Source organism: Talpa europaea (genome assembly GCF_964194135.1).
Source record: "Talpa europaea genome assembly, chromosome: X".
Lineage (NCBI taxonomy): Eukaryota > Metazoa > Chordata > Mammalia > Eulipotyphla > Talpidae > Talpa > Talpa europaea.
The window spans coordinates 95,276,574-95,301,808 of NC_140081.1; the positions used below are offsets into that span (position 1 = coordinate 95,276,574).

The 25,235-nt window shown below is 60.9% G+C and overlaps 1 protein-coding gene across 2 annotated transcripts; it reads right to left on the bottom strand.

Annotated features, from left to right (window-relative positions):
- Positions 1-2,080: 2,080 nt before the first annotated feature.
- PDZD4 (PDZ domain containing 4) lies at positions 2,081-24,588 on the bottom strand (the record flags this gene model as incomplete). 2 transcript variants are annotated; one of them, XM_084258733.1, is made up of 8 exons in its annotated part: positions 2,081-3,628; positions 3,764-3,874; positions 4,162-4,263; positions 4,510-4,572; positions 5,390-5,488; positions 5,926-6,016; positions 6,986-7,239; positions 24,529-24,588. In XM_084258733.1, 8 exons carry the CDS (start codon positions 24,586-24,588, stop codon positions 2,081-2,083), a joined length of 2,328 nt encoding a protein of 775 aa, XP_084114859.1. The 2 variants fall into 2 exon arrangements, with proteins under 2 accessions (XP_084114859.1, XP_084114860.1); XM_084258734.1 differs by lacking the exons at positions 5,926-6,016; positions 6,986-7,239.
- Positions 24,589-25,235: the final 647 nt, after the last annotated feature.

Sequence of the window (25,235 nt, forward strand, 5' to 3'; positions counted from 1 at the left end):
CCAGCACCTGGGAAAGAGGAGCTGCCACTGGCCTGGCAGCCTGTTCCGGCCCGCAGCCCAGGAGCAATGGCAGCCAGCACCCCATTGCAGCGAGAATCAGGTGCCCCTAGAGCCCCCAGAGAGTGCCCAGGGGCTGGAGAGGGGTGTCGGTCGTCCTTGTTCTCCAAGCACAGCCAGTTTTCTGCAGCAGGGGCCGGGTCCTTGGAGCCCTGCCCGTTTCCGTGGGGGCCCAGGAACGGAGGCGGGGCTGGTCAGGGAGGATGTGCCAGAGCCTCAGCCCCTCGGCTGCTGAGTCCCTTCCAGTCCTCCCCGGTGGCTTCCAGATCAGGGCCACATGGCTCCGCAGCCCAATTCACGAGAGACCTGTATCGCCGTGTCAAGGGAATTTGAATGCCTTCTCACCCACTGCGGCCACTGGCACAACGGTCCTTGTCCAGGAGACTGAGCTTCACAACCTCGCTGTCCCTCCAAGGGGTGCCACGCGCAACAGGGCACACCTGCAGCTCCAGCACGGCGCTTGCTCCAGGAGCCAGTGCTAATGGTTCGGCCGCGTCCAATGGCACTCGGCTATCCTGACTTTTGGAGCTGGAAGGGCCTCTGCAGCACCCAATATTCACCTCTCTTCCCCTGGCACTGTGGAGGCACCCAAACGAGGAGAGGACTTATGCCTTCCTAGGGCTTCCAGCTCACTGTCTCTGCTGGGCCCTTCCTGGCTGGGGGAGGGAGGCCTACTCCAGTCGCTCTCCTGGAACAGAGGCCTCCAGCAGAGCAGGGGCATCGGCTCCTTCACAAGCCAGCGGCAGGTGCGCTGCCAGTCCTGGGCCAGGCCTTGACTGCCCCTCCTCCACCCCCGGGACTCCCGCAGCCTTAGGGTGGCAGCCCTGAGGTGGCTCGGATGACTGTCCTGTGTCCACAGCGCACAGGACGCCACCATCACAAGACCCTGTTTCCAACTGTCCCTCGCCTCCCTCCTCCCTAGCCCGGCGCCCTTTCTGTCAGCACGAGAGCAAACCCGGAATGAACACAGGGAGCCGGCGGCAGTAGTAGAAAGGCAGTTTGCTTTATTCTCGCAATGCCGCGGAGCAGGTGGGCAGCCTGTTCACGCCCAGCTTGAGACTCTGGTGCAACCCCAGGGGGCTCGTGCTATCTGCCACGAAATGCCCAGGGCCCCAGGGTCTGCTGGTCCACACCAGCAAAAGTGGGGTGCAGGGCATCACCTCAGGCAGCCCAGCTAGCCTGGCTGGCCTCCCAGATACTCCCTCCGCTCCAAAGGAGGGGCTTCTGCTTCTGCTGTTACCCCTCGGGCCCGCCTTCCAGACCCTTCTTGGTCCCAGCACCCCCTTGGGCGCCCCAGAAGCCATCGCCCAGATGGCATCAGACAGAGACCCAGGCTGTCATTTCCTCCTGGGTGAACAATGCCCCCGCAGTCCCCACAGCTCAGCTCGCTCCCCGTCGGTCACCAGGGAAGGAGGTGGCCCCCAGGTGAGCCTCACAAGCCCCGCAGCGGCAACCCACCCCCACGCCGCTCTCCCCTTCTTCCCCGCCCCTTCCCTCCCGGTCCCCCGCCCTCCCACTTCCCCACCCCCACCCACCTCCTTCCCAGCCATCACTCGGGGACCCCACCGTCGTCGTCAGGCTGCCCAGAGAAGCTGCCAGCCCCCAAGCAGGTCCACACAACAGAAAAACAAGGATTGGCAAGCACAGAAAGGGGGGTAAATCATAAAACCCAGGGTGCCCTGGCCACAAGTAACGCAGGCTGGCAGGGAAGACCGCAGCTGAAGGCAGCCAGTCTCCTGTGCTTGAGGCAGCCCGTCCTCCCTGCGCTCCTCTTTGGCTCCTCCAGCAACCCCTAGTCCCCGCGGGGAGCGCACACCAGAGGGGTGTGTGCGTGTGCATGTGTGAACGTGGGCTCACGTGGCACACGCGCACACACAACTCAAGGGTGTCCCCCGCGCCAGCCGCCGACACGGTCACTACTTCTCGTGGACTTCTCTGGCGCCAGAGTCCCGCGCACACACAGACACCCCAGATGTGAAGGGACAGGGAGGCCCAGGTGCCGGGAGGCCCCCGGCCGGGCGCCTCAGACGGTGGTGACGGAGAGCAGCGGGTTGTAGACCCGTTTGCCGTCGGCAGAGCGCGTGCCGTGGGCCAGCATCTCCTGGATGGTGATCCAGTTGTCCAGGATCTTCTTGTTCCGCTTCTTCATGGTCTTGCGGTGGCTCAGGGCGATGATGTTGAGCTCGGCCTTGCCGTCGGCGCTCTGCTGCTCGCGCAGGCACTCCAGCCGGCTCTGCATCATGAACTCACGCCGCTTCCGCTGCTCGCGGGCGCGGATCAGGTGCTGCTTGCGCTCCTCCTTGCTCCAGTAGCGCCCCATCTTCATCTCGCTCACCGCGTCGTCATCGGTGGTCATGCCGCTGCGCTCCTCCCGGATCTTCAGGGCCCGAGCTTTCAGGAGGCGATCACGCACCGGCCGCTTGGCCACGTAGCGGGTCCCGTCACTGCGCACCTTCACCTTCCACTCCATGCGGGGTGCCTCAGGGGCCGCAGCCACGGCGCCACCCACTCGGGGACCACCGGCCAAACTCAAGGGGCTGTGGCCCAGCTCCTCCAGGCTGCGCGGCGGGGCCAGCTGCACACAGCTGTGGTACTGCTCGCTCTCCTGGCCCTGGCCTCGGTGGCGACGTGAGAGGTAAGGGCTGCCTTCAGGGCCCACGCGCTCCAGGGTCACCCCCATCTTGGGACCACGGCGAACCCGCTCCTCTGAGTGCTGTCTCCGCCCCACCTCAGGATCCCGCGAGAGGGATCGGAACTTGGAGGGGCTACCTGGTGGAAGAGCTGTCTTGGGGTGGGTGGCGACAGGAGGGCCGCAGGGGGCCCGGTTCAAGTTGGAGTTGCCAGTGGCGGCCCGCCTTAAGGGGCTCTCGGGCAGGGGTTCCGCCAGCAGCGGGGTGCTGCGGCAGCTCTCCCCAGTATTGTAGGCGCTGGTGCTGTCTTTGTCCGACTTCTCAGGCAGCTCGGAGATGTCGGACAGCTCGTGCTTCTTCGGCTCGCTGGCCCCCAGGTCATACAGGCTCTCCTCCTCCAGCAGCCAGGCCTTCATGCAGCGCTCCCGCAGCTGCTGCATCTTCTGCGCCCGCAGGATGTTGCGGCACTTGAACTCCAGGTGCCGCAGCTCCTCCTCCAGCATGGCCATCTCGTGGCCCAGGCTCTCGTTGCGGTTCACGTCCAGGGCGCTGTTGCCGCCAGAGGCCCGCGGGAAAAGGAGGCCCAGCGGGTTGCCGTTCTCCAGGTGGCACTTGATCTCCAGCAGCTCCCGGTAGCGCTCGTACTCCTCATCGGTGAGCCCGGGCACGTCGCCACCCCCCAGCCCCGCCCCCTCGGCCAGCAGGGAGTCCATGCTGAAATGGAAGTCGCGGCTCTGCAGGGCGTCCCCTTGCAGGCCAAACTTGCGCAGGGTCCCAGGCGTGTTGGTCGTGCTCGGGGGCTCATCCCCGAGCAGGTCATGCTCCGAGCTCTCCTCGTTACGCGTGCTCTCGTCGGTGCGGCCCACCCCACTGTCCAGCTCCTGGCTGTTGCTGAGGCCCGGGCCTGCACTGGGGGCCCCTTGCTCCTCTTCGTTTCCAGGCTAGGGTGCAAAGATGGGCCCCACTCAGTCTGGGGCCTGAGGGCAACCCAGGGGATCCGGGCCAAAAGCACTTGGAGATCTGGGCCATATCCCACACGCCCCACCTCCTCCCACCTGCCCCTCCTCCTGCCTCACCTGCTGGGCAGGCGGGGATTTCAGCTTCTGTGCACGCAGGTCCCCCTCGTTGTCAGGGCCGAAGTCGTCTAGGAAGTCATCCCTGTCGCTGTCCTTCCACCGCTTCGCCAGCTGCAGACAGAACCGTGCCATCCCCACCACCTTAGCTGCTTGTCCCGACACTTCTGGGCCACCTCGAGTCCCCAGTCCGGTGGTCCCATGGTCTCGCTGGTGGTGAACAATAGAAGGCGCTCTCCCAGCCCGCCTGGCCGTCAGAGGCCAGAGGGTCAGGGGCCGAGGGACACCGCCTGCCCGTTCGTTCGGTGGGGGCGGCTGCTCGTCGGAATGTCTACGCCCTTGTCCCAGACCCACCAGTTCCAAGACAAAGAGCCCAAAGTCAGGGGGCCGGGCACACCCACCTGGCTCTCCGGCCGCGCCACCAGAAGGGAGATGTTGGTGTTCTCCTCCTGGCTCAGGATGGCCACAGCCTCTTCCCGGTTCTGCACGTCCACGCCATTAATCTGTGGCCGGCGGAGAGACAATCACTAAGGATGCCAGGGTGGGCCCTGGATCACCTGAAGGGGGCGCTCAGGAGGGGCGGAAATCGGTGGACGGTGCCGGGAGGACATCCTGGCCTGGCAGGAGCACTTGTGTGCCGCAGGGCAGCACAGGGGGAGAGGCCACGCGGGGGGTGGAGGAAGAGGCTGTGTGGTGCCTAACCGGTGGCCCCGCCTGGCCTCTGGCTCAGCAGGCAGGCGCCGGCTCACCTGGATGATGCGGTCCCCCTCGCGGATCCGGCCGTCTTTGGCTGCAATGCTGTTGGGATTCACCTGCAAGACACAGGCCGCGTGGGGCTCCGCACCCTCTGCAGAGGGCCCCTTACAGTAGGATGCCTCGGGGGCATCCAAAGCAAACCAGCGCCCAGTAGCCCCCAAACTCCAGCAGGCCCCGGGCGAGCCCACCTCTTCCCAGCAAGAGCGGCCCACTCGCCGACCCAAAGCTCCCCGCCCCCACTCCTGGCTCAGGCACAGGCTGCCACTTGCTCTTTGGCATGGAATCCTATTCTTGGTCATGGCAGAGGCCAGGAAACCGAGGAAGCTGGGTACTATCGCACACCCGGTCATACAGACATCAGCCCGGGCTGACGGGCAGTGGCGCGTCACAGGAAGTACACTTGATTTGGGGCTGCGGAGGTGTGTGCAGGGCGGGGACGGGAGTGACCCTGCTGGGGACCAGGAGGGCTGGCTGCGGGATGTGGGCGAGAACGAAGCCCGGCCTGCTGCCCCACCTGGCACAGGTGCTCCTGGAAAGATTACACTCTGGACCACGCTGAAGCTGTGGCTGCCCTAACCTTGCCCACAGGCAGCCTGCCTGTGACCTAAGTGGGGTGTGTCCCTGGCAGTTGAGTCCTTATACACAGCCTCAGAGCCCTGGGCAGTGGGGAGACAACATGGGGTGATGACCGCGGGGGCCTCTGCACCTGCCAGACCCTACCCCCAGCACCTGCCACCACACCACCCTGTGCCCTTCACCAGCACTGTCCAAATGGGCACCAGCAAAGCCAGGCTTTGATGCCTGAACACACAGGAAGGCAACAAGGAGCTCCACTGCTTCTAGAAGACTCCACCCAGTACTTTGCCCTCATACCTCTCCAACGTAGATGCCCAGGTCCTCCTCGTCGTCTGTGCGGTAGCACACCATGAGGCCCAGCTTGTCCCGGTGGCTGGTCTTGTACAACTCCACTTCCTGCCACAAGGGGTCCGGGGAGCAGAGGTAGAAAGCCCCAGAAACCAATGAACTAGTAAGCTCTGCAGGGGCAGCAGCCGCGGCCCAGCCCCCATGCCTGCCCCCCCACATCACCTGAACTGAGTTTCCAGCCCCGGCTGGAAGGCGTTCTCACTGTCCCAAACGGCTACCAGGAAATGCCCAGACACACACGGGGCACACAGGACACACGGGGCACACGGACAGACATGCATGGCACGCAGACTCACCAATACAGACTGACCGCGGGACCTCACCCGTGCCCGCTCGGCCCCGACTCAGCCTGACTTGGCCATGAGCCTGGGCAAGAGCCTCGCACCGGGAAGGGCCACAAGGCCTGGCCACCTGGGGCCGCAGACAGCTGTCCAGGGTGGGCGAGCGGTGGGCCCGGCCCGGCCTGGCCTGGCTGCCCGGCTCACCTCATACTCCAGCTCGTCCATACGGTCTGCCTCCTGTGGGCTGCCCTCCATGAACTCCGCCGGGTCATAATACTCATGGCTGATGGGGGGGCTGCCCAGGAGAAGGGGGGGTCAGGCGGACCATCTCCTCCTCTCATACCCCAGTCGCAGTCCCAGGCGCGCAGCATGGAGTCCTGCTCTGGGTGCACCCTCGGGGCGGGTGGCCTGGCTGCCCCTTCCAGAAGGCCAACTGCTGAGCTACATGCACCCATGCAGAGATCAGGAATGCTTCTTGAATGAGTGTCCGGGGGCTGCACTGAGGACCTTGGTACACCTAGCTCGCCCACCCCTGCTGCATCCCCTCTTCGGAGCCAACTCCTGGACCACGACAGCTGGCAGGCGCCCCTCCCGCCCAGCGCTGGCCCACTCATGCAACACCCCAGGAGTAAGCCAGGCCCCAGAACTGCGGGCAGGAGGACCCACTCTACCTCCAGGGGCCCTCCTTGCCCGAGGCTAGCTGGGCGGCTGGCAGAGGGCATCCCGGGCTTAGGCTAGCAGAATGAGTCAGCGCTCACAGCCGTGAGCCGCCGGGCTGGATGGGAGGCCCTTCTCCGAGTAGGCCAGGGAAAGAAGTGGAAAGATGGAGGAGTTCAGAGCAGGAGGAGGAATGGGACAGACAAGGGCGCAAGAAGGTTCAGAGGCTGGTGCTGGAGAGGCAGAAGACGATGGGGCGGCAGAGGAGAGAGGATGGAGGAGGAGGAGGAGGAGCTGAGGCCCTCAGCCTTCCAGAAGTGAGGAGGGGAGGTCCTCCCGCAGGCCTGGGGTAGAGACCCTGGGGAGCCTGTACACCAGCCTCCCCTGGGCCCCATCACCAGCTGGTGCCCAGCCTGAGGCTAGAGGCCCAGGGGTTGTAAGCCCTTGGGTGCCAGTCAGCTCTGGAGGCCAAGGAGCCTCCTTCTTGTCCAGATGGGGGTCTCCCTGCCATGCCCTGAGGGGCGACAATGTGGCCTGGGGCATGGCGGCCCCAGGTGGCAGGCCCTCTCTGGAGGCAGGGCCCAGGGCCCTCCTGAGGGCGACTCACAGCTCAGACAGGACGTCCGGCTCCAGGATGACCATGGGCGGGGTGGGCGGGCGCAGCTTGCCCAGCGCCATGATATGCTCGAAGGAGATGTCGGTCTGAGTGCCGCTGTCCACCAGCTGCAGCTCATGGCAGGAGCTGTTCCCCCGGAGGCGGGGGCTGCGTCTCAGCACCTGGATCACCAGGGGCTCCTTGGAGGAGCGCAGGGCCTCCAGGGTTTGCTCCTGAGACAGCTTGGAGAGCTCCTTCCCGTTCACCTGCAGCAGAGACACGCTCCTGTGAGGCCCGTGGCCGTGCCCGCCTGCTCCACCGGGAACCTGCTGTCCACCCGGCTGGCCCTTGGCGCCCTCACTCCCGACAATCACACACCTCAGCGCCTTCCCCACGCTATGCTGGCAGGGAGCGCCCCTGACTGCGGGGAGTCACCCATGCTGCTCCGAACTCAGGCAGCACAGAGACCAGAGCTCCCAGCCTCACAGGGCACACAGGGTTCTACTGGCCGTGAGTGGACGCCGAGCGGGCATGTGGCAGCAGCAAGGCACCGGACGCCCTGCGCTCCTCCTGGCAGCCCTCAGCCAGAAAACGGGCTCAGGCGGCAGGGTGGGGAAGGGTGAGCACAGGACGTCCACCCTCAAGGCAGCGAGGGCCTTACTGAAGAGAAAGGCCACGCATACGTATCGCCATTGTGAGGTGACCAGAGCACCAGGAAGTGGCCTTATCAAACCCCACCACTTCTTGGTCTCCCCTGGCTCCGGACACCCCCACCCCAGCAAGCCACTTCACAGATTAGGAAACTGAGGCTCAGCAAGAAGGGAATAAGCAAACGTCATGCACTGCCAGGCCACACTGGGGCAGGGGGAGGGGGGTGGCCAGACAGGGCGGCCTGGGGGAGGAGAGGGCTCCATGTGGAGGGTGTTGGCCTCAAAGATGCCAGGCAGAAGGAGGAGAGCTGATTTCGGGTCCAGCTGGGTGGAGCAAGGAGTCCCAGGGGTGACTGGGGTCAAAGGCCGGCCCAGCAAGTCACCAATCCGCACTGGGCCCTGGGCCAGTCACCTCGATGCAGGCAAAGTTGCCCCCAGCACTGCAGCCTGACGCCGTCCTGGGCAGAGAGGCAAGAGGGCTGAGGAAGAAGAGAGACGCGCAAGGGCGGAGGGCCAGCATGCTGCCAGTGAGAGGGAAGCAGGAAGCAGTTCCGGGAGAGGGGACGGCTGGGTCTCCCCAATCCCTTGGAAGCTTGTGGAAAGGCCAGGGGTACACTCAGGAACCGACACCCCAAATGGCTACATTCAGCGCCTAAGTGCCAAAACTGACTAGGGAGAACGCTCGGGGACAGAGGGTGCAGGACAGGGTCAAGAGGGCTCCCTGAGGGGTGTACCTGGCCTGTATCAGGGCAAGAGTTAGGAGCAGGAAGAGGCGAGGCCAGATGCAGACAGTGCCAAGGTGGCCAGCCTGGAGAGCACAGAGGCCCTAGAGGGTGGGGCCAAAGGGCCCAACTTGGGCAAAGTCACGCCGCCACTATTGGCCTGAGGTTTTTACAGTGACGCCCCCCCCCCCCAGTTCCCACGGGTTCATTGTGGAACATTCAAAATACACAGACAAGTGTGAGGAAGCAAGACTCACCCGCAGGGCCTCCCCGGTGGCGCAGCGGTTGAGCGCTGGGTTGCGAAGCTGCCCGCAGCCTCTGCGGCGCCGGTTCGATCCCCGGCTGCTCCCCGGCCACCGGAGGAGGGTCCCACATTGCACAGCAGACCTCTCCTGCCGCCCGCTGCTCCCCTCAGCAGTGTCCTTCGGCCCTTCTGCCTGCTCTGCTCCCCGCTCTGGCTCTGGTGAATTCTCTCACCCTCCCGCGCTTCTGACTGTGCCCAGTGCTTGTATAAATAAATAAATAAATGAATGAATAAATCTTTAAAAAAATAAAAAAAAAAAAGGACTCACCCGCAACCCCAGGGGCATGTGGGGGTGCCGTGGGAGAGTCCACTTGTTTCCTTTCCTGGTCTTTTCTCCCTGCCGACTGATGCCTCCTGGCCCCAGGCCGGAGCACCCCTGCAGGCCATCCTCATGCGGCCATGGTAGGTCCCTGCTGTCAACTACTGCAGTGGTTTTCAACTGTTTTATGATAAGAAGGTAGCAAGACCCATTTTTTGTGTGTTCTGTGTTTCCACGCCTTTCTTTGCGCGCTCTACGGTTAGAGAACACTTCCACAGCTGCCACCACTGGCGCAAAGAACGGGCAGGACACCGGTCATTGGCCAAGAAGTTGCAAGAAGATCCCCAACTACGTAAAGTTACCAGATCAGCACAGGGTGGGGCACAGCGCCCACCGAGGCCCAGGTGCTGCTGGCCAGAGCGCACACGCCCGGGGAATGGCTGCAGGCAGATGCAAGAAGGTGCGGGAAGGGAGGGCCAGTCTGGGAAAGACTGGAGGCGAAGGGAGAACAGCCATGGCCGGGAAGCCCTTAGCAGGTCTGCGGCCTTGGGTGTTACCAGGAAATTTAGCAGCAGCATTAAACACAGTGCTACCAACATTTCCATGGTACGAGCTCACAAAGAAATGAATTATGTCAAAAACAAAGGCGAGAAACACTCAGAACTCACGGCTTCCAGCTCACATGACTGCGGGAGCCCTTCGCCGCGAGGCTTTCCTCCCGGAGGTCGGCCACCTGCACAGGTGCATTCACACCTCGGGCATCTGCAAACCTCCAAAGCTGGGCGTCCCTTCCCCAGAACATTTACCAGCTCCCTAACACGCTTAACTCACAGGCTTAACCTCTCCTCAGCATCTCCAAGGGGGAGGCAGCTCCCCCCAAACTCCCAGAGTAGGGTGATGGGGCGGTAGGACACTCAGGTGACCCTGAGACCTGAACGGCTTCTCCTGGGAACAGTCATCCAGCAGCCGTGCTGCTATGGAAACCAGGCCGTGGTGGGCATGGAGTAGGGGAGCAGGCTGGGATGTCAAGAGGGGAATGGGCGCACCCACATCCTCAGCACCTCAGATGGGGCCATCAGAGTGAATCCTGTGACAGCAGTGCAGAGGCAGATGTTGGGGTGCCAGGTGAGCACCCCAGACCCCTTCAGTCTCCTCTCCATCAGCCTTGTGCCCCTAAGAGCCAGTGAGGGGGGTGAGTAGAGACACACTGAGATGAGAAGGAAATGAGCCGCTTCCAGGGGAGCAAGGACTACAAGCAGATGGGAAATAAGGGGCCAAGCCAGAGCAGCTCCTAGTCAGGGTCCCACATTCCGCAGAAGGGGCGCTTGCTTCCTGACTTGCCCCGCCCCCACCGTATGGCATAAGAGAAACACACGGGCTGTCCCACAGTCAGCCCTGGAACGTCCCCGATCCTCACGTTGCCTATCAAGGCCTCCCTCCATCCAGCTCCCAACCTGTCTGAACCCCAAGTGTCCCTCAAGCCACCTGCAAAGATCTACATATGCGGGGACGCCCCAGGAGGTCACCCCCTCCACCCCACAGCCCCACATGTGGTGGAGACAGGGCCGCCTTTTGATGTTGAGATACAGAACTCAAGATTAAAAAAAAAATGGGCGAGCAGGGATGGGGAGATACAGCCCTAGCTCTAGCTGTGTGGAAATAACGGCACGAGAGACCGGCCGAGAACAGCGGGAAAGGCAAGGCCACACGGATGGTCTACACGCGCGTGGAGCTGAGCGAGGATGACGGTGACCACATGAAGAATCCCATGAGCCGCCACAGAAACACAAGGCCAGAAGGGGAAGGCGGGCCTCACTGGGAAAGCGGCGTTGCCCTCCAGGACCCTGGGCACGAAGCATCAAGTTTGCCCCGCAGCTCAGGGGTGGGCAACTCAGGGGTGGGCTCGCAAGTGCAGGCCTTGGCAGGCCCAGGGCTGGGAATGCCTTTAACACCATTTTTAAAAAAGGCTCAGGTCTGGGCTTCCCTGGGGGTCAGGGGGTTAAGACGCAGCACTATGAAGCAATTCGCAGCCTCTGCAGCCTCTGCAGCCTGAGTTTGATCCCCAGCCAGGGAGCTACCCACATGGCGCGCAGACCTCTCCTGCCTCGCCCGCTGCCCCCTCAGCAGTGTACTTCAGTCTGCCTGTTCTGCTCCCCACTCTGTCTCTGGTGGATCCTCTCACTCCCCGCACCTCTGGCCTGCACCCCAGCTCTTATATGCAGAAATAAATAATTTTTTAAAAAAGGCTCAGGTCCACAGCCCAAGGCTCTATGCACAGGGGCTGCCAGGGAGGGGGAGCCTGGGGGTGGGAGGCATGGGGGCACGCAGCTAGGCAGCTCTTGCTGTTGTCACCCATCAACAGATGGGCAAGCCCTAGGGACTGGCTTGATGTTGGCGGGGACAAAGGTTTGGGCCTGGGTGGCTAGACACCCGAACCAGGGTGATGTCACCAAGTGGTAGCTCTGGTTTATGATGTCAACGAGGTCAGACTGCTTTGACAGCTTTCCACAGTAAAAGTCCCGAGTGCCTCACATGCCCTCTGAAATAGGCAACAAGCCCATCCCCATCTCACAGGTAAGGAAACTGGGGCACATAGTGGTGTTGAGTGGGCAAACCCAGGGCCCTGGCCAGAGCTCAGTCTTCACTGGAGATTGCACACAGCCCGTAGACACAGTAAGGGCTGGGGCTGCGAGGCTTGGGGGGGGGGTACCAATGGTGGTGGGCAGAGGGTACTTGAGAGTAGGGTAGGTGGGAGCCTGGTAGGGATTTGGCTGGGATGCGGGGGGGGGGCATGGGGGGGATGTGCAGGGGGGTAGGGACAGTCCCATCACCTTCACTGACTCCTCCACTCCCTCCAGAGGGTCTTCTCCCCTGCCTCCCACCGCCAGCGTTAGGCTAGGCGAGTCCAGCTGTCTTTCTCCTCCAGGCCTCCCTTGGGGGGAAAGAAGTACCCACTTGCCTGTCCCTCCTGCTCTGTGCTTTCCTACCCCTCACAACTCCTCCCTTCTTTCTGGGAGGATCTGCTCATCATTTCCTGCCCTCAGCCTCCTGTCACCTACACCCACTCAAGATCAGGGACCCGGCGCCATCCATGCCTCAGAGTTTTGCTCACTTCCAGGGCCCTGCCCAAGCCATGGCTAAGGGCGCATAGGAGCCACAGCTAGCATCCAGGGAAGACGTTGCCCCAGACAGCACAGGGCCTCCTGCGCCCTGCAGGTCCAGCACAGGTCAAAGGCTCAGGAGGGACCAGGCCAGGCCCAGGAACACAGGTGAGGAGGCCGAGGGTGGTTCTCTGTATATCCCTCAGTTTGGCTTCCCTGTCTGTCCCCCAAAAGGCCAGGGGCACCTGAGGGGCCGGGCTGCTGCTTTATCCAGAAGGAATCCACACATAGGACTGTGACCCAGGGAGCCCCACCAGCAGTCCCCGGGGCCCTTCCAGTTCCAGAAGTACCAGACTGGCTGGCCGAGCCAACTGTCTGAAAACTCACTATTAAAAATAGTTTCCTTCAAGTGCAAGGACCACCTCCTTTGGAACAATCTCAAAGAAATCCGCTTCCAGCATGGGAAAAGTGACTTGCTGACAGAGGCCATTGTCAGAAACCTGTCCCTATTACATGAGGTTTCCTTCATCAAGTGCCAACCTCCCTCCTTTGGAATAATCCAGAAGTCCACCTTATCTGAAGTCCAATTAAATGTGCCACTTCCCCCTTGAAGGTTCCCGACAGTTCTCATCTTCTCCAGGGCCCAGGGTGAGCTGTGGTGGTGGCCTGGCACCCTTGGCCTTGGTTGCACCTACCCACTAGCAGTCTGTGCATGGGCTATCACCCTGGAAGTGCCGCTTTGAGCTTGGGGAGGGCCTAGTTCCCATTTACACACCCAGAGCACACCCACCACCCAGCGTCTCTGACCTGGAAGCACCTATGACCCCAGACTCCCCGGGTCCCAAGCGCAGCCACTGAAGCTGACGCATGGCTGACCCACCTCATGGCACACGCATCTGAGCTGCCCTGGGCGTGGGACAGCGCAGTCCCCAGAGGAGTCTGCAATAACGACAAACAACCCTGACCATGTTCGCTGTGCTCTGTGATCTGGTAAACTTGCTGGAAGAATGACTCTAAAATAATAATAGAGGGCCTCCCCGGTGGCGCAGCGGGTTGAGCGCAGCGCTGTGAAGCAGTCCACAGCCTCTGCAGCACAGGTTCGATCCCCGGCCAGCCAAGGAGATTCCAACATGGTGCGGCAGACCTCTCCTGTCTCCTCGCTGCTCCCCTCAGCAGTGCTTTCAGTCCGTCTGCCTGTTCTGCTACCCACTCTGTCTCTGGGGAATCTTCTCACCCCCCCCACACACACCTCTGGCCTGTCCCCCAGCTCTTGTGTGCATGAATAAATAAATCTTTAAAAAATAATAATAGGGGTCATGTGAATCTCAAGGATGTTCCAAGAGGCATGATTTTGGGGGTGTGGCAATACACTCAATGTGAAACTGGCCATTTCAAGCACATCATTCAGGGGCGGTGCCATCGCCACCTCCATGCAGTGTGGGCGTGTCCACCCCCCACCTGCCCTCGCGCTGTGGCCTGAGCCCGGCCTCATGGTCTCACGGTCTCCTCTCCCTCCGTCTGACTGTCTCGCCCCAATGGAGCCACACATGCCATGCTGGCTGCGTGGAGCATCCTTCCTTGGTATGTTTTGCAGGTTCAGCCAAATCGTAGTAAGGAAGCACCCAGGCTTCCGTCCCCCTACGACTGAGTACAGCCCCCTGGACCCTACACTCGCACTGCCTGGGAAGACCCGATGGGTTTCTCCTCAGTCTGTGGACACTCAGCCTCTCTGCCTCTGGCCATGCTGCGCAGCGCTGTCTGAACACGAGCGTACACAGGTTCGAGTCCCTGTTTTCACTTCTCTGGGAGCACACCTAGGAGTGAAATGGCAGCATTGTGCATTGACCTCACCGAGAACAGCACGAACCCCCCCAGGCCAGAACCTTTCCCACCATCTGCAGCGCGGAGCAGAGCAGCCGCTGCCACCACTGGGTATCTTTCACACACATCTGTTTCTAAAAACAAAAACCCCACGTGAATGATCATGATTGCCACAGAAAACGCGTGTTTGTGGGAAAAGGCTGCAGAAGCAGAAATTAGGACGTTGGAAGGAAATGGAAATCTGAGACATGTTTCCTGTTTCTCGAACTTTCTGTAACGTGGCTGTTTGTTCTTGAAAATGCTTACAAACTTAAAAAAGAAAAACATTGCTGGAAATGTCTCAGGATAAAATATTAAGCCAAAAGAAGTGCTAAATCGGTGTAACCCCAATATGGGGAACCCAGGTCTGAACAAGTGGGGGGCAAAAACGTGGGGCTAGCGCAGAGGGATGCACATCAGCTCTCCTGCAAAATAGTATTTTTTTTTTTCCACAAGAGCTGGGGTACAGGCCAGAGATGCAGGGGGATGAGAGGATTCACCAGAGACAGAGTGGGGAGCAGAACAGGCAGATCTACTGAAATACACTGCTAAGGGGAGCAGCGGGCGAGTCAGGAGAGGTCTGCTGCGCCATGTGGGTAGCTCCCTGGCCGGGGATCAAACTCGCGCTGCAGAGGCTGCGGACAGCTTCATAGTGCAGTGCTTAACCCCTTGCGCCACCAGGGAGGCCCCGAAATAGTATTTATAGGTGATTTTTTCATTCCTCTTTTGTTCTTTATGGCACCTTCTCTGATGAGCATCACTTCCATAAGCAGAAGGGACACGTACACCCATGCAGCCTGGGAGAAAATCCCAAGTCTCTCCGTGCTCCTGGCCTGAGACTCGGGTGTACCCGGCTGCTAATGACCAGGGCTCCTGGCAGCCCCGGGTGGGCTCAGCCCTGGTGTGGACTCCTGTGGAGCACAGGCAGTGAGGTCACCTTAGAATCCCCAGCCAGAGCAAGTCTGAGGGGCCAGCACCTGCTTCTCCCCCCACTGCCTTCAAATCCTAAGGAAGGGGAGGCTCCCAGGAGCCTGGAGTCCCAGGCAGCGAAGGACATCCCAGGGGCCCTCGGGCTGCAGGCTCTAGGTGGGAGAAAGGGCTGCTCTCCAGGAAAGTGGGGAGATGCACCCCAGTCCCTCCTCCAGGGAAGGAGGCCAAGAGGGCCCAGGCCCACCACCCCAGGGAGCCCTGAGAAGCGGCTTCCGGAAGGCTAGAGAAGGGTGTGACCACAGGCTGGTCAGGTGTCCTCAGTGGGCCTCAGGTGCAGGGAGGACTAGACGAGCAGACACCCAGCCCATCTCCCTAGGCGCCCAGCCCACCCCCACTGGCCCCCTCTCGGATTCATTTGCAGACAGTATTCTGTGGGTAGCCAGCATATGGATCCCAGGCCGCAGCCCAGAGTCTGAACGCAAGGGCACAAGAGGCCCCATAGTGTGGGGACACTGACAGCCCCCAGCAGGATCTAGGGAAAAGCAGCCCCTAGGTCTTCCTTCAGAAGAACACTGTGCTGACCTCATGCCCCAGTGCCCACCCCAAGCCCTGCACACAAGCCAGGTTCCTGGGGCGCAGCAAGTTCATGGATGGCTGAACTCACTCAGGAGTGGGAGGGGGGCTGCGGGGGGCAAACAATCAAGGCAGGCCAGTGGGGTGAGCAAGAAGGTGAGGGGTCCTGGCATCCGGAGATGTGCCCAGGGGTGGGGATTGTCTCCACAGAGCTTCTCCAGCAGAGGAGGGACAGCAGAGGGGGTTCCCCTCTCCTGGGGGAGTCCTGAGTTGAAAAGAGCTGAGAAGAAGGGAGCAGATCACTTTGTGCTGCGGGGTGGCCACCGCTGCCCCTCCCCCAGTGGCCCTGGATGGAAGGCAGAAGCATGAGGGGGCAAAGCCACAGCACACAGCCCAGCGGATGCCATCAGCATGTGGGCTAGGGGTACAGGTGACCCCTTTCATCCCTGGTCAGCTTGCCCACATCCCCGAACCCGGTGGGCCCTGAGCCCTCAGAGCTGAGAGCACCCAGAATAGGGCAGCAGTCACAGGCAAGACCTGCGTGCACCCAGGCTTGGGGAGGTGAGCGCCGACCCAGCCATCTGGGCTGCACTCAGAGAATCCCCAGTGGGAAACGCAGGGCAGGGGTTTCAGCGAGGCTTAGGGACTGTCTTGGCTGAGACCTGAGTGATGTCGGGAGGCAGCCAGGCTCGTGCTGCAAGGGACAGCCCTGGGAGGCCCTGCTCTTGATTTTAAACGATGAGATGACAGGCTTCCCTGGTGACCTGGGGGTTAAGTGTCAGCGCTATCACCACTGCAGCCTGAATTCCATCCCCCCCCAAGGCCGAGCAGACCTCTCCTGTCTCCCTGCTGCCCCCCTCAGCAGTGGATCTCAGTGGATCCGCCTGCTCTGCTCCCCACTCTGTCTCTGGGGAATCCTCTGACCCCCACACCTGTGGCCTGCACCCCATCATGTATACAAAAATAAATAAATCTTAAAAAATAAAATAAAATAAGGGGCCTCCCTGGGGGTGCAAGGGTTAAGACGCAACCTATGAAGCTATCTGCAGCCACTGCAGCACGAGTTCAATTCCTGGCCAGCCAGGGAGCTACCCACATGGCGCAGCAGACCTCTCCTGTCTCCCCGCTGCTCCCCTCAGCAGTGTACTTCCTCAGTCTGCCTGCTCTGCTCCCCACTGTCTCTGGTGAGTCCTCTCACCCTCCCCGCACCTCTGGCCTGTACCTCAGTTCTTGTATGCATAAATAAATCTTAAAAAAAAAAGGCAGAGATTAGTGGGGATTAAGAAAGGAGGCTTGAGGAGCACCCTGGCCCTCAGGTAGGGGAGTGAGGGAGCAGAGTCCTCGTGTCAGCCAGTGGCGGGGAGCAGCAAGACGGGCATCATGTCTGGCTTTATTTTTTTTTTTAATAGAGGCATGTTTTATTTATTTGTTTGTTTGTTTGTTTTATTTATACAAGCACTAGGTACAGTCAGAAGCGCGGGAGGGTGAGAGAATTCACAGAGCCAGAGCGGGGAGCAGAGCAGGCAGAAGGACCGAAGGACACTGCTGAGGGGAGCAGCGGGCGGCAGGAGAGGTCTGCGCGCCACGCGGGACCCTCCTCCGGTGGCCGGGGAGCAGCCGGGGATCGAACCGGCGCCGCAGAGGCCGCGGGCAGCCTCACAACCCAGCGCTCAACCGCTGCGTGGCTTTATTTTTTATTAAAACGTAGGGGGTCACCCAGCTACCTGGGCTGGGGTGAGGCTGAGCCTACAGAGACGCAGCTGTTTCGGGAGCTTCTGCAGGACTGGGGTAGGGGTGCTGCCGCTTAGTTTCACCAGGCGACACAGCTGGGTGTGTCTGGCAGCTGATGGGGCGTTCGGAAGAGGAAAGACTTCACGATGTGAACGTCAGCGAGGGAAGGACAGGCACCGGGACTTTGAGGAGATCTGAGGACGCGGCAGGGGAGTGAGGGCCGCCAGTGAGGCGACGGGGTGCACGAGAGGAACGTGGACACAAGGGGGCAGGCGAGAGCAGCGCAGGAAGCTCGGGGGCACTGGGGGGCAGCCCCACCCCGGGCCGCGAAGCCGCCAGTCCTGGGCAGCGGGGGCGGGGCTCCTGGGCAGCGGGGGCGGGGCCAGGCGCGGAGGGCGGAGCCCAAGCGCGCAGCCCCGCCCTGAGCAAGCCCTAGACAAAGAGCGCAGCGGAGGCTGCGCGGCGACTCCCGGTGACTCCCGGGCGGCCTGGCATCAGGCGCTGCTCCCCACACGTGCCGGCGGGCCTCTGTGCAGGCACGGGCCCAGCCACAGCCACTACCCCGCCGGGGAGCTGCAGGCCCCGCTCCAGAGGCCCTGGAGCTGCTTAAAGGAGGGCGGGGGGGGGGGGGGGGCACCGCGACCAGTCCTTCCCACGATCTCCTCCCCACATCGGGGGCGCCTGGGCCGGTGACTCCCTGGGAGGCCTGGGGGGAGGTCCCTTTCACTCAAGGGAACGCAAGGGATTCAGTCCATAATTTGTAGGGGCACCTCACCCCAGTCTGTGCATTTGGAAACTGAGGCCAGAGGAGACCAGAAATCGAAGTGACCCTCTACTTGGTCTCCCACAGGCTGACTCAGCTCTGTTCTCAGGGGTGTCAGGGGGCAGAGGAGTGCTCCTCGGACCTCCAAACCAAGGGCACATGGCCTGAGAAGCCCAGGGAAGCCAGAGCCAAGGTGGGCACAACACCCTTGCCCCCAGCCTTTCCACCTGGCCTCTCCTGTCCCACTCCCACACTTGCAACCACGTGCACCACCCTTACACATGGCAGATTGGGCCGTGGGACACCCAGTCACATCCCATGTCTCCACTTTTGCCAGTAATGCGCTGGTAGCTTTTCCTTTTTCCGCATCCATGATCCAGTCCAGGCCCACGCGCATTCCATCAGGCTCTTATGTCTCTGGCCTCCTTGGGTCCAGAACAACCCATCTCTTGTCATACACGCACGACACGAACCACTTGGAAGAGTGCAGGGCAGCCGCCTGGGACATTTGCTGTTAGATCTTCTTAAACACTTCGTCCAGCTGCTGCGTCCTTTTCTCCCCTCCACCCCACCAGCAGGCTCAGCCACCAAGGACGGGTGGGAAAGATGCACTTTCCCCTCCCCACATACAAAGGCACAAAGGCACTTCCCGGCGCTTTATGCGCAGCTACAGAGTGGCAGTCCCAGGGACACCACAGCAGGCCCTCACACGGGAGCCCAGGGAAAGGCTGGCCCGGTGAGGCCTGAACGAAGCAAGCATGCACCCCCACAACTGTGTGCCCACTCTTCCTGCCCAGGGATGGGGGCCAGAGAAGGCAGCTTGGAAGCCTTCGTCTCAAAGGCCTTTTGAGTAGCTGGCAAGCGCTGCAGCGAGGGGCAGGACTGGAGGGCTAGGGGCTGCACATGGCAGGGAAGAACAGACTCAGTCCCCCTGGGCCAGTGACTCCTGGAAATGGATTTGACAGGTCTGAGGTGAAGCCTTACCTCTTATTTATAACACCCACTTCCCAGGTGATTGACCCCAAGGTCCTCACTCCTCAGAGTGTGGTTCATGGACCAGCAACATGGACCAAACCTGGGAATTCTAGTGAGAAACACTGAACCCCAGGCTGGAAGCCAGGACCTGCTGGGCGCATCCTGCATTTAACAAGGGCCCCAGGGACGCGGGGCATCCCCTCAAGGAACCATAAGACTTGCACCCACAAATCTGAGCAGGCTTCTGACACTTGGGCAGGTGCTTCAAAGGGTCCCCAAACTCCCTCCCTCCCCAAAGCTGTTAAGTGAGTGGAAGGTTCCCACTCACAGTGACGGGGGTCTGCTGAAATCTGGTAGTCTGTCCCAGCCCCTGCCTTTCCAGGGGGAGTAGGCCTCTCAGGCACTCTGAACTCCCAGCCAGAGCACAGCTAGGAGAAGCCACCAGGAGGAGGACCGCAGGTGCACTCATAGCTCCCAGGCAACTGAAACCACACCTCCTGCCACTCACCTCCAGGCTGACCAGGCTGGGCGGGCTGCATCCAGCAGCAGTAGCCAAGGCCACATTCCTGACGTGCTCAGGGCAAGCATGGGAACCAGCAGAGGCACAAGGGGGAGACACCTGGTCACAGCCCATAGTCAGCGCTTGCTGGGGAAGCCCTGCCACAGGCACCATGGCAGAAGACCTCACAGGGAGAGGGGACAGGCACAGCCTGCTGCGCCCCCTTGCCTACCTGTTCCAGGCCAGTCTCCCAAGGGTGGGGGAGGGGTCTGTGGCACGCCCAGCTGGTCCCTAGCACACAGGAGGGTGACGTGGGGGCTCAAGCAGCGGTGCTGCAGAACACCGCCTGGGAGACTACCAGAGGGGCTGAAGAGGCATCCTCTGGCCTCTCCTGGGGGATAGGAGAGAAGACAGGCGGTCCTCCCTCGCTTGTCCTCAAAGCTCAAAGCCTGAAGAAGTGCAGAGGGGGCCTCCCCGGTGGCGCAGCGGTTGAGCGCTGGGTTGGGAAGCTGCTTGCAGCCTCTGCAGTGCCGGCTCTATCCCCGGCTGCTCCCCGGCCACTGGAGGAGGGTCCCGCATGGCGTGCAGACCTCTCCTGCCACCCGCTGCTCCCCTCAGCAGTGTGTTTCATCAGTCTGCCTGCTCTGCTCCCTGCTCTGGCTCTGGTGAATTCTCTTACCCGCCCACACTTCTGACTGTACCCAGTGCTTGTATAAACAAAACAAACAAACAAACAAATAAATAAATAAAACATGCCTCTATTAAAAAAAAAAAAGAAGTGCAGAGGGCAGCGGCCACTGTAGGTGGTACGCACAGCACGTGGAAGCCACTCTGTTCATGAGGAATTGATTTGCCAAGGGAGTCCTATGTGTGAGAGCATGTCAGAGAGGGGCTATCAAGACCAGGGGGGCTGCTTTGGCACAAAAAGTTCAACAGCATGGGCATGATTTGATCTGCACAAGCAAGGGGTTACCGAGAAGAATGCTGGAGCACTGTGGCCAGGCTGGGGGAGGGGACAGCGACCTCTACCTCAGTGCTGCATGATGCCACTTCCTACCTCTCACCCTTTGTTTGTAACCTGGCTTCTTCCTCTCTCCAAATCAACACGCATCACACCCACCTACTCAGGGCCATTTACAGATTTTCCAAGCATGTACCCCCACTGCCTCATCTCACCCCCACGCTTGGTTCACTGTCCTCGGAGGACATGACTGGGATGACAGAAACAGAGCAGGAGTTCCAATGTGCCACATCCAAAGTTCCCACGATGGACGGTGAGTACAAGAAAGGGCCCAAACCACATGGTTATCATCTCGATGGCCAGAGAAAGCATTTGAGAAATCTAACAACCCTTCATGGTAACAATAGGAGTAGAAGGGAACTTCCTCAACCTGATAAAGAGCATCTATGAGAAAATGGCGGCTAACTTTATATTCACTGGTGAAAAACTAGAAATTTTCCCTCTTAGTTCAAGAGCAAGGAAAGGATGCCTGCTCTCCCCACTCGATTGTACTGTAGGTGCTAGCCAGCACAATTAAGTAAGAAAAAGAAACAAAAGGCGTCCCAGACTGGAAAGGAAGTAAAACTATTTCTGTTTGTTCATGACATGATCCTGTGTATGTAGAAAATCCTGAAGAATCCACTAAAAACCTAGTGGCACTAGTAAGTGAGCTTAGTAAGGTTGCAGGATCCAGGGTCAATATACAATAATCAACTGTATTTGTATACAGTGACAGTAAGATGAAAAGGAAATTGAGAAAACAATTCCATTTACAATAGCATCACACACAAAAAAAAATAGGAGTAAATTCAACAAAACCATGAAACATTGTTGAAAGAAACTGAAGACGCAAATAGAAAGACACCTCATGTTCATGGCTGGTAGTGCCCCCTAAATTGAGCTATAAACTCAATGAAACCATGACAAAATTCCAGCTGGCTTCTTTTCAGAAAATGATAAGCAGATCCTAAAAGTCATATGGAAACTCAAAAGTCCCATACCAGCCAAAAGTATCTCTTTTTTTCTTTAAAGATTTTATTTATTTATTTTTGCATAGAAGTGGGGTGTAGACCAGAGGTGCAGGGGGTGGTGAGAATACTCACCAGAGTGGGGAGCAGAACAGGCAGATCTACTGAAATATACTGCTGAGGGGAGCAGCAGGGAGTCAGCCTGCTGTGCCATGTGGGTCAGCTCCCTGGCCAGGGACTTCGAGGTGGGCCATGGCAGTAGTAGCACTGAGACTTAACCCCTAGGCCTCCAGGGAGGCCCACCTCAAAAAAAAAAAAATCCAACATAGAATTACCATATGATCCAACAATGCCAACAAGAATTGAAAGCAGGGACACCGACCATTCACAGCAGGATTATTCACAATGGCCAGAGGTGGAAGCCACCCAAGCATCCATCAACAGGCTGGATGGAGAAATTCCATGTGCTTCAGTCATTTGATGGACTATTACTCAGCAATAAAAAAAAATGTAGTACTGATGTATGCTACTATATGCATGAACGTCGAACATGTTATGCTTAATGAAAGTGGCCAGATACAAAAGTCACATATATTGTGTGGTTCCATTTGTAAGAAATATCTGGAACAGACAAGTCCATAAAGACAGAAAGATTAGTGGCTCCCAGGGCGGGGAGGTGTTGGGGAAGATGGAGAGGGAACTGGCCAGGGATTCATGGGGCTCCTTTGTAAGGTGATGAAATGTTCTAGAACTAGATCGCGATGTATAACTCTGAACAGACTAGAAGAGTTGTACAGTCAACAAAGGTAGGTGAGTTACATCTCAAGAAAGATGGAGTTTTTGGGTTTTTTTTAAGCACTGTGAGTCATTCAGAGCAAAGGATCTATAACTCAAAGCTATGATAGACATGTGGGGGGTTCCACCTGAGGGGCAGAAACCTCTGGGACCTGGAAAGAGGCAGTGACAATAAGACTGGCACAGCAGTCACATGTCAAGTGGCAGGGGTACGCGAGCCTCTCTCTGTGCGGCAGTGTCTCCATGCGGTCCCTTACCCTGGTCAAACACAGAGGCCAAGGGGAGGAATGGGTGCCACGCAGGATGAGACAAGAGCAGCAGCGCAGAAGCTGAAGGACACCTGGGTTTAAGGAGTTCAGGGTCAGGCAGGAGCCCGTCAGCTGACCCATCTTCCCAGCCACAGTCTGGGCTGGGAGAAGTTCGATCTCCCTGCTGGCCTCAGACTCCAGGCCTCAGAAAGCTGGCCATCTGGAGAGGTAAGGGCTTTCTCTGCGTTCACTGTGTTTTTATTCAATCATCCCGTCTTCCTTTGATCTTCAAGGATGGTTCTTGTATTATAAACTGTATCCGGTCTGTGATTTGGCCCCAGCTTCTCTCTGCAGGAGCTTTCAAAGGGAGCAGCAGCCCCTGGGACTGGGTGGCCGGCAAAGGCGCAACCCAGACCAGGCCACATCTGACTGAGGGCAGAGACCATCCCCCCACTTTGCCATGGGTTTGGGTTCTCTCTAGAGGAGCAAAGCCTGGCCCAGAACATTCCTGTCAGGTTCCCCTCAAGCCTTCTTCCCACCTGGAACCTCAAAGCAGTGCCCCCCTCCCCCACTGCCATGTGGAGGCGGAAGGGAAGGGTCCTCAAGTGTCACCTCCCAAGAGCAGCTCTGGCATCAAGTCTGTGGCCCAGGGCAGGTTGTCACTCCTCACGTACCATGCCAGTGGGCCTGACAGGAAGCACTAGACACAACGCCTCTCCAGGGAAGGCAAGAGCTTGCCATCTGAAGCAATGGTTCCAGAAAAGTAAGGATGTGATTTGAGGCCCAGCAGCCTGATGCCTACTGCTGGGGTTCCACAGAACCGCCTCTAGATCATTCCGCAGCTGGATCTCCAGGCTGGGGACAGTGATGGTCAACAGAGACTTCCAGAGGCTGAAGGAAAGTGCGGGAAGGAGTGGAGACAGCGGAAGATCCGTGGGTGACAGGCCCCCTAATCGCTGAGGAGGGAGGTCAGGCCCGGCAGAGATGCCCTCTGCCCCTCCCTCTGGGCCTCGTGGTTGCCAGAGGATCTTGGTTGCTAGCACCAGTGCTGGGGTCCCGCGGCCCTGCAAGCACTCACTCCCGCCCCCACCGCCTGCAGGGGATTCCCTGCGGGTCAAAGACCGTTCTCGCAGGCCCACGCCAGGCCGGCCGGCAGGCACTTGCTCCCCAGTCCTGACCACTACACCCGGGAGCTGAAGCGCCATACTTGCTGCGCAGGGTCTGCGCCGGGGTCTCAACTCCCTCTGACCTTGACCTCCCTGCTTAGCCTTGGGGAAGTGTCCGGCCACGCCGCCCGGAACATCGCGCTGGACAGCTGGCAGAGTGCACACAGAAAGTACACGCACGCGGGGCCGGGAGCCTCCACGCGCACACACAGACGGGGTACAGGCACGCACTCACGAAGTCACACCACGCACAGGCAAGGAAGACCCCTTCGGGGTCGCGGGGCTGGGCTGGGGTCGTAGCGCGCGGCCGGGAGTCTCCCCGTCCTCCCCGGGCGCGCAGTCCCGCTGCGCGAGGACTGGCCGGGCACACCGGGCCTCCCAGTTGACCCCGGCGGAGGCCACTCACCCGAAGCATGGGAGGCCAACGTCTGGGCACCGCGGGAACGGAGCGCGGGTGCCGAGGCGGGCACCCCAGCCCCGGCTGAGCATCGGCGTGGCCTCGGGTGGCCCGCGCGCTCCTGCACCCTCGGCTCTCGGGGACCTGGATTTGGCGGTCCCCGCACCGCGGGCGCCCCGCTCCCTCCGCCGCGTTGGGTCCAGCGGGGCCGGCGTGCGCGGGGAGCGGAGCCCGTTGCTAAGTAACGTCGGTCGGGCGCCGGCGCCCTCAGCACCGCGCCTCGCGGCTAGCACGCCCGGGGTGCGAACGCGCCGGACCCGGAGCGAGCCGAACTTCCCGACCCCGAGCGATTTGAACCCGGGGCTCGGGTCCATCTACTCCGGGAGCCCACTGGAGGTGTCCCGCACCCCCCACGCCCACGTAGCTCCCCTCATTTGTGACGGGCTCCCACGGAGCAGCAACACCCAGAAATTGAGGGCGGCGATGGCTTCCTACCTCTTGTCTTCGAGCCCTCCAGCCCTCCCACGCTGCCAGTCCCGGCCCCGCCATCCACCCCCACCCGGGCCACCCCAAGGGGCGCCCGCGGCCCCCGCACAGCGGCCCCGCCGCCCTACCTGAAGCATCACTTTGTACTGCTCCTCCGGTTTCTGGACCACGCACATATTACATCCCATGGTGCTGGCGGGCGAGGCCGGGCGGGCGGGAGCGGGAAAACAGCTTTCACGGGCCCGGGCGCGGGACCTGGGGTCCCGGGCTGGGGCCGGGGGCCATACCCTAGCGCGGGGGGCGGGGAAAGGGGGCACGCCCCCGAGGGAGGGGCCGCTCCACGCCCCTCGGGTTCAGTGGGAGCCAGCGGAGGCCAGGCGCGGGCATGCTCCCTCGCGCCCGGCCAGGAAAAAAGGGCAGCGGGGGATGGGCGGGCGCGCCGGGCGTTGCTTGGCGACGGCCCCCCAAGAGGCTCGGGGGCGCGCCGGGCCGCCGGGGGCAGTCAGGGGCCTTGAGGGGCGCGCCTCCCCGCCCGCGGAGCCCGCCGCTGCCGCTGCCGTCTCCGGCTCCCGCCCATGGCCGCCGGCCCCGGGAGCCCGGCGCTCGCGCTCCGCGGCCCGGCCCGCCGACTGGGGAGCGGCGGCGCGGCGGCGGCCCCCGCCCGCGGCCAGGCCCGCGCCCGCGCTCCCGCCTCGCCCGCCGCGCTCCCGGCGCTCCCGGCACCCGTCTCCGGCCCGCCGCCGGCCGCGCCGTCTCCCGCTCCCGCCCGGGCCGAGGGGCGCGCGCGTGCGCTCGCGGCGGGGAGGGGGAGGGGCGCGGGGACGGGCGCACGCGC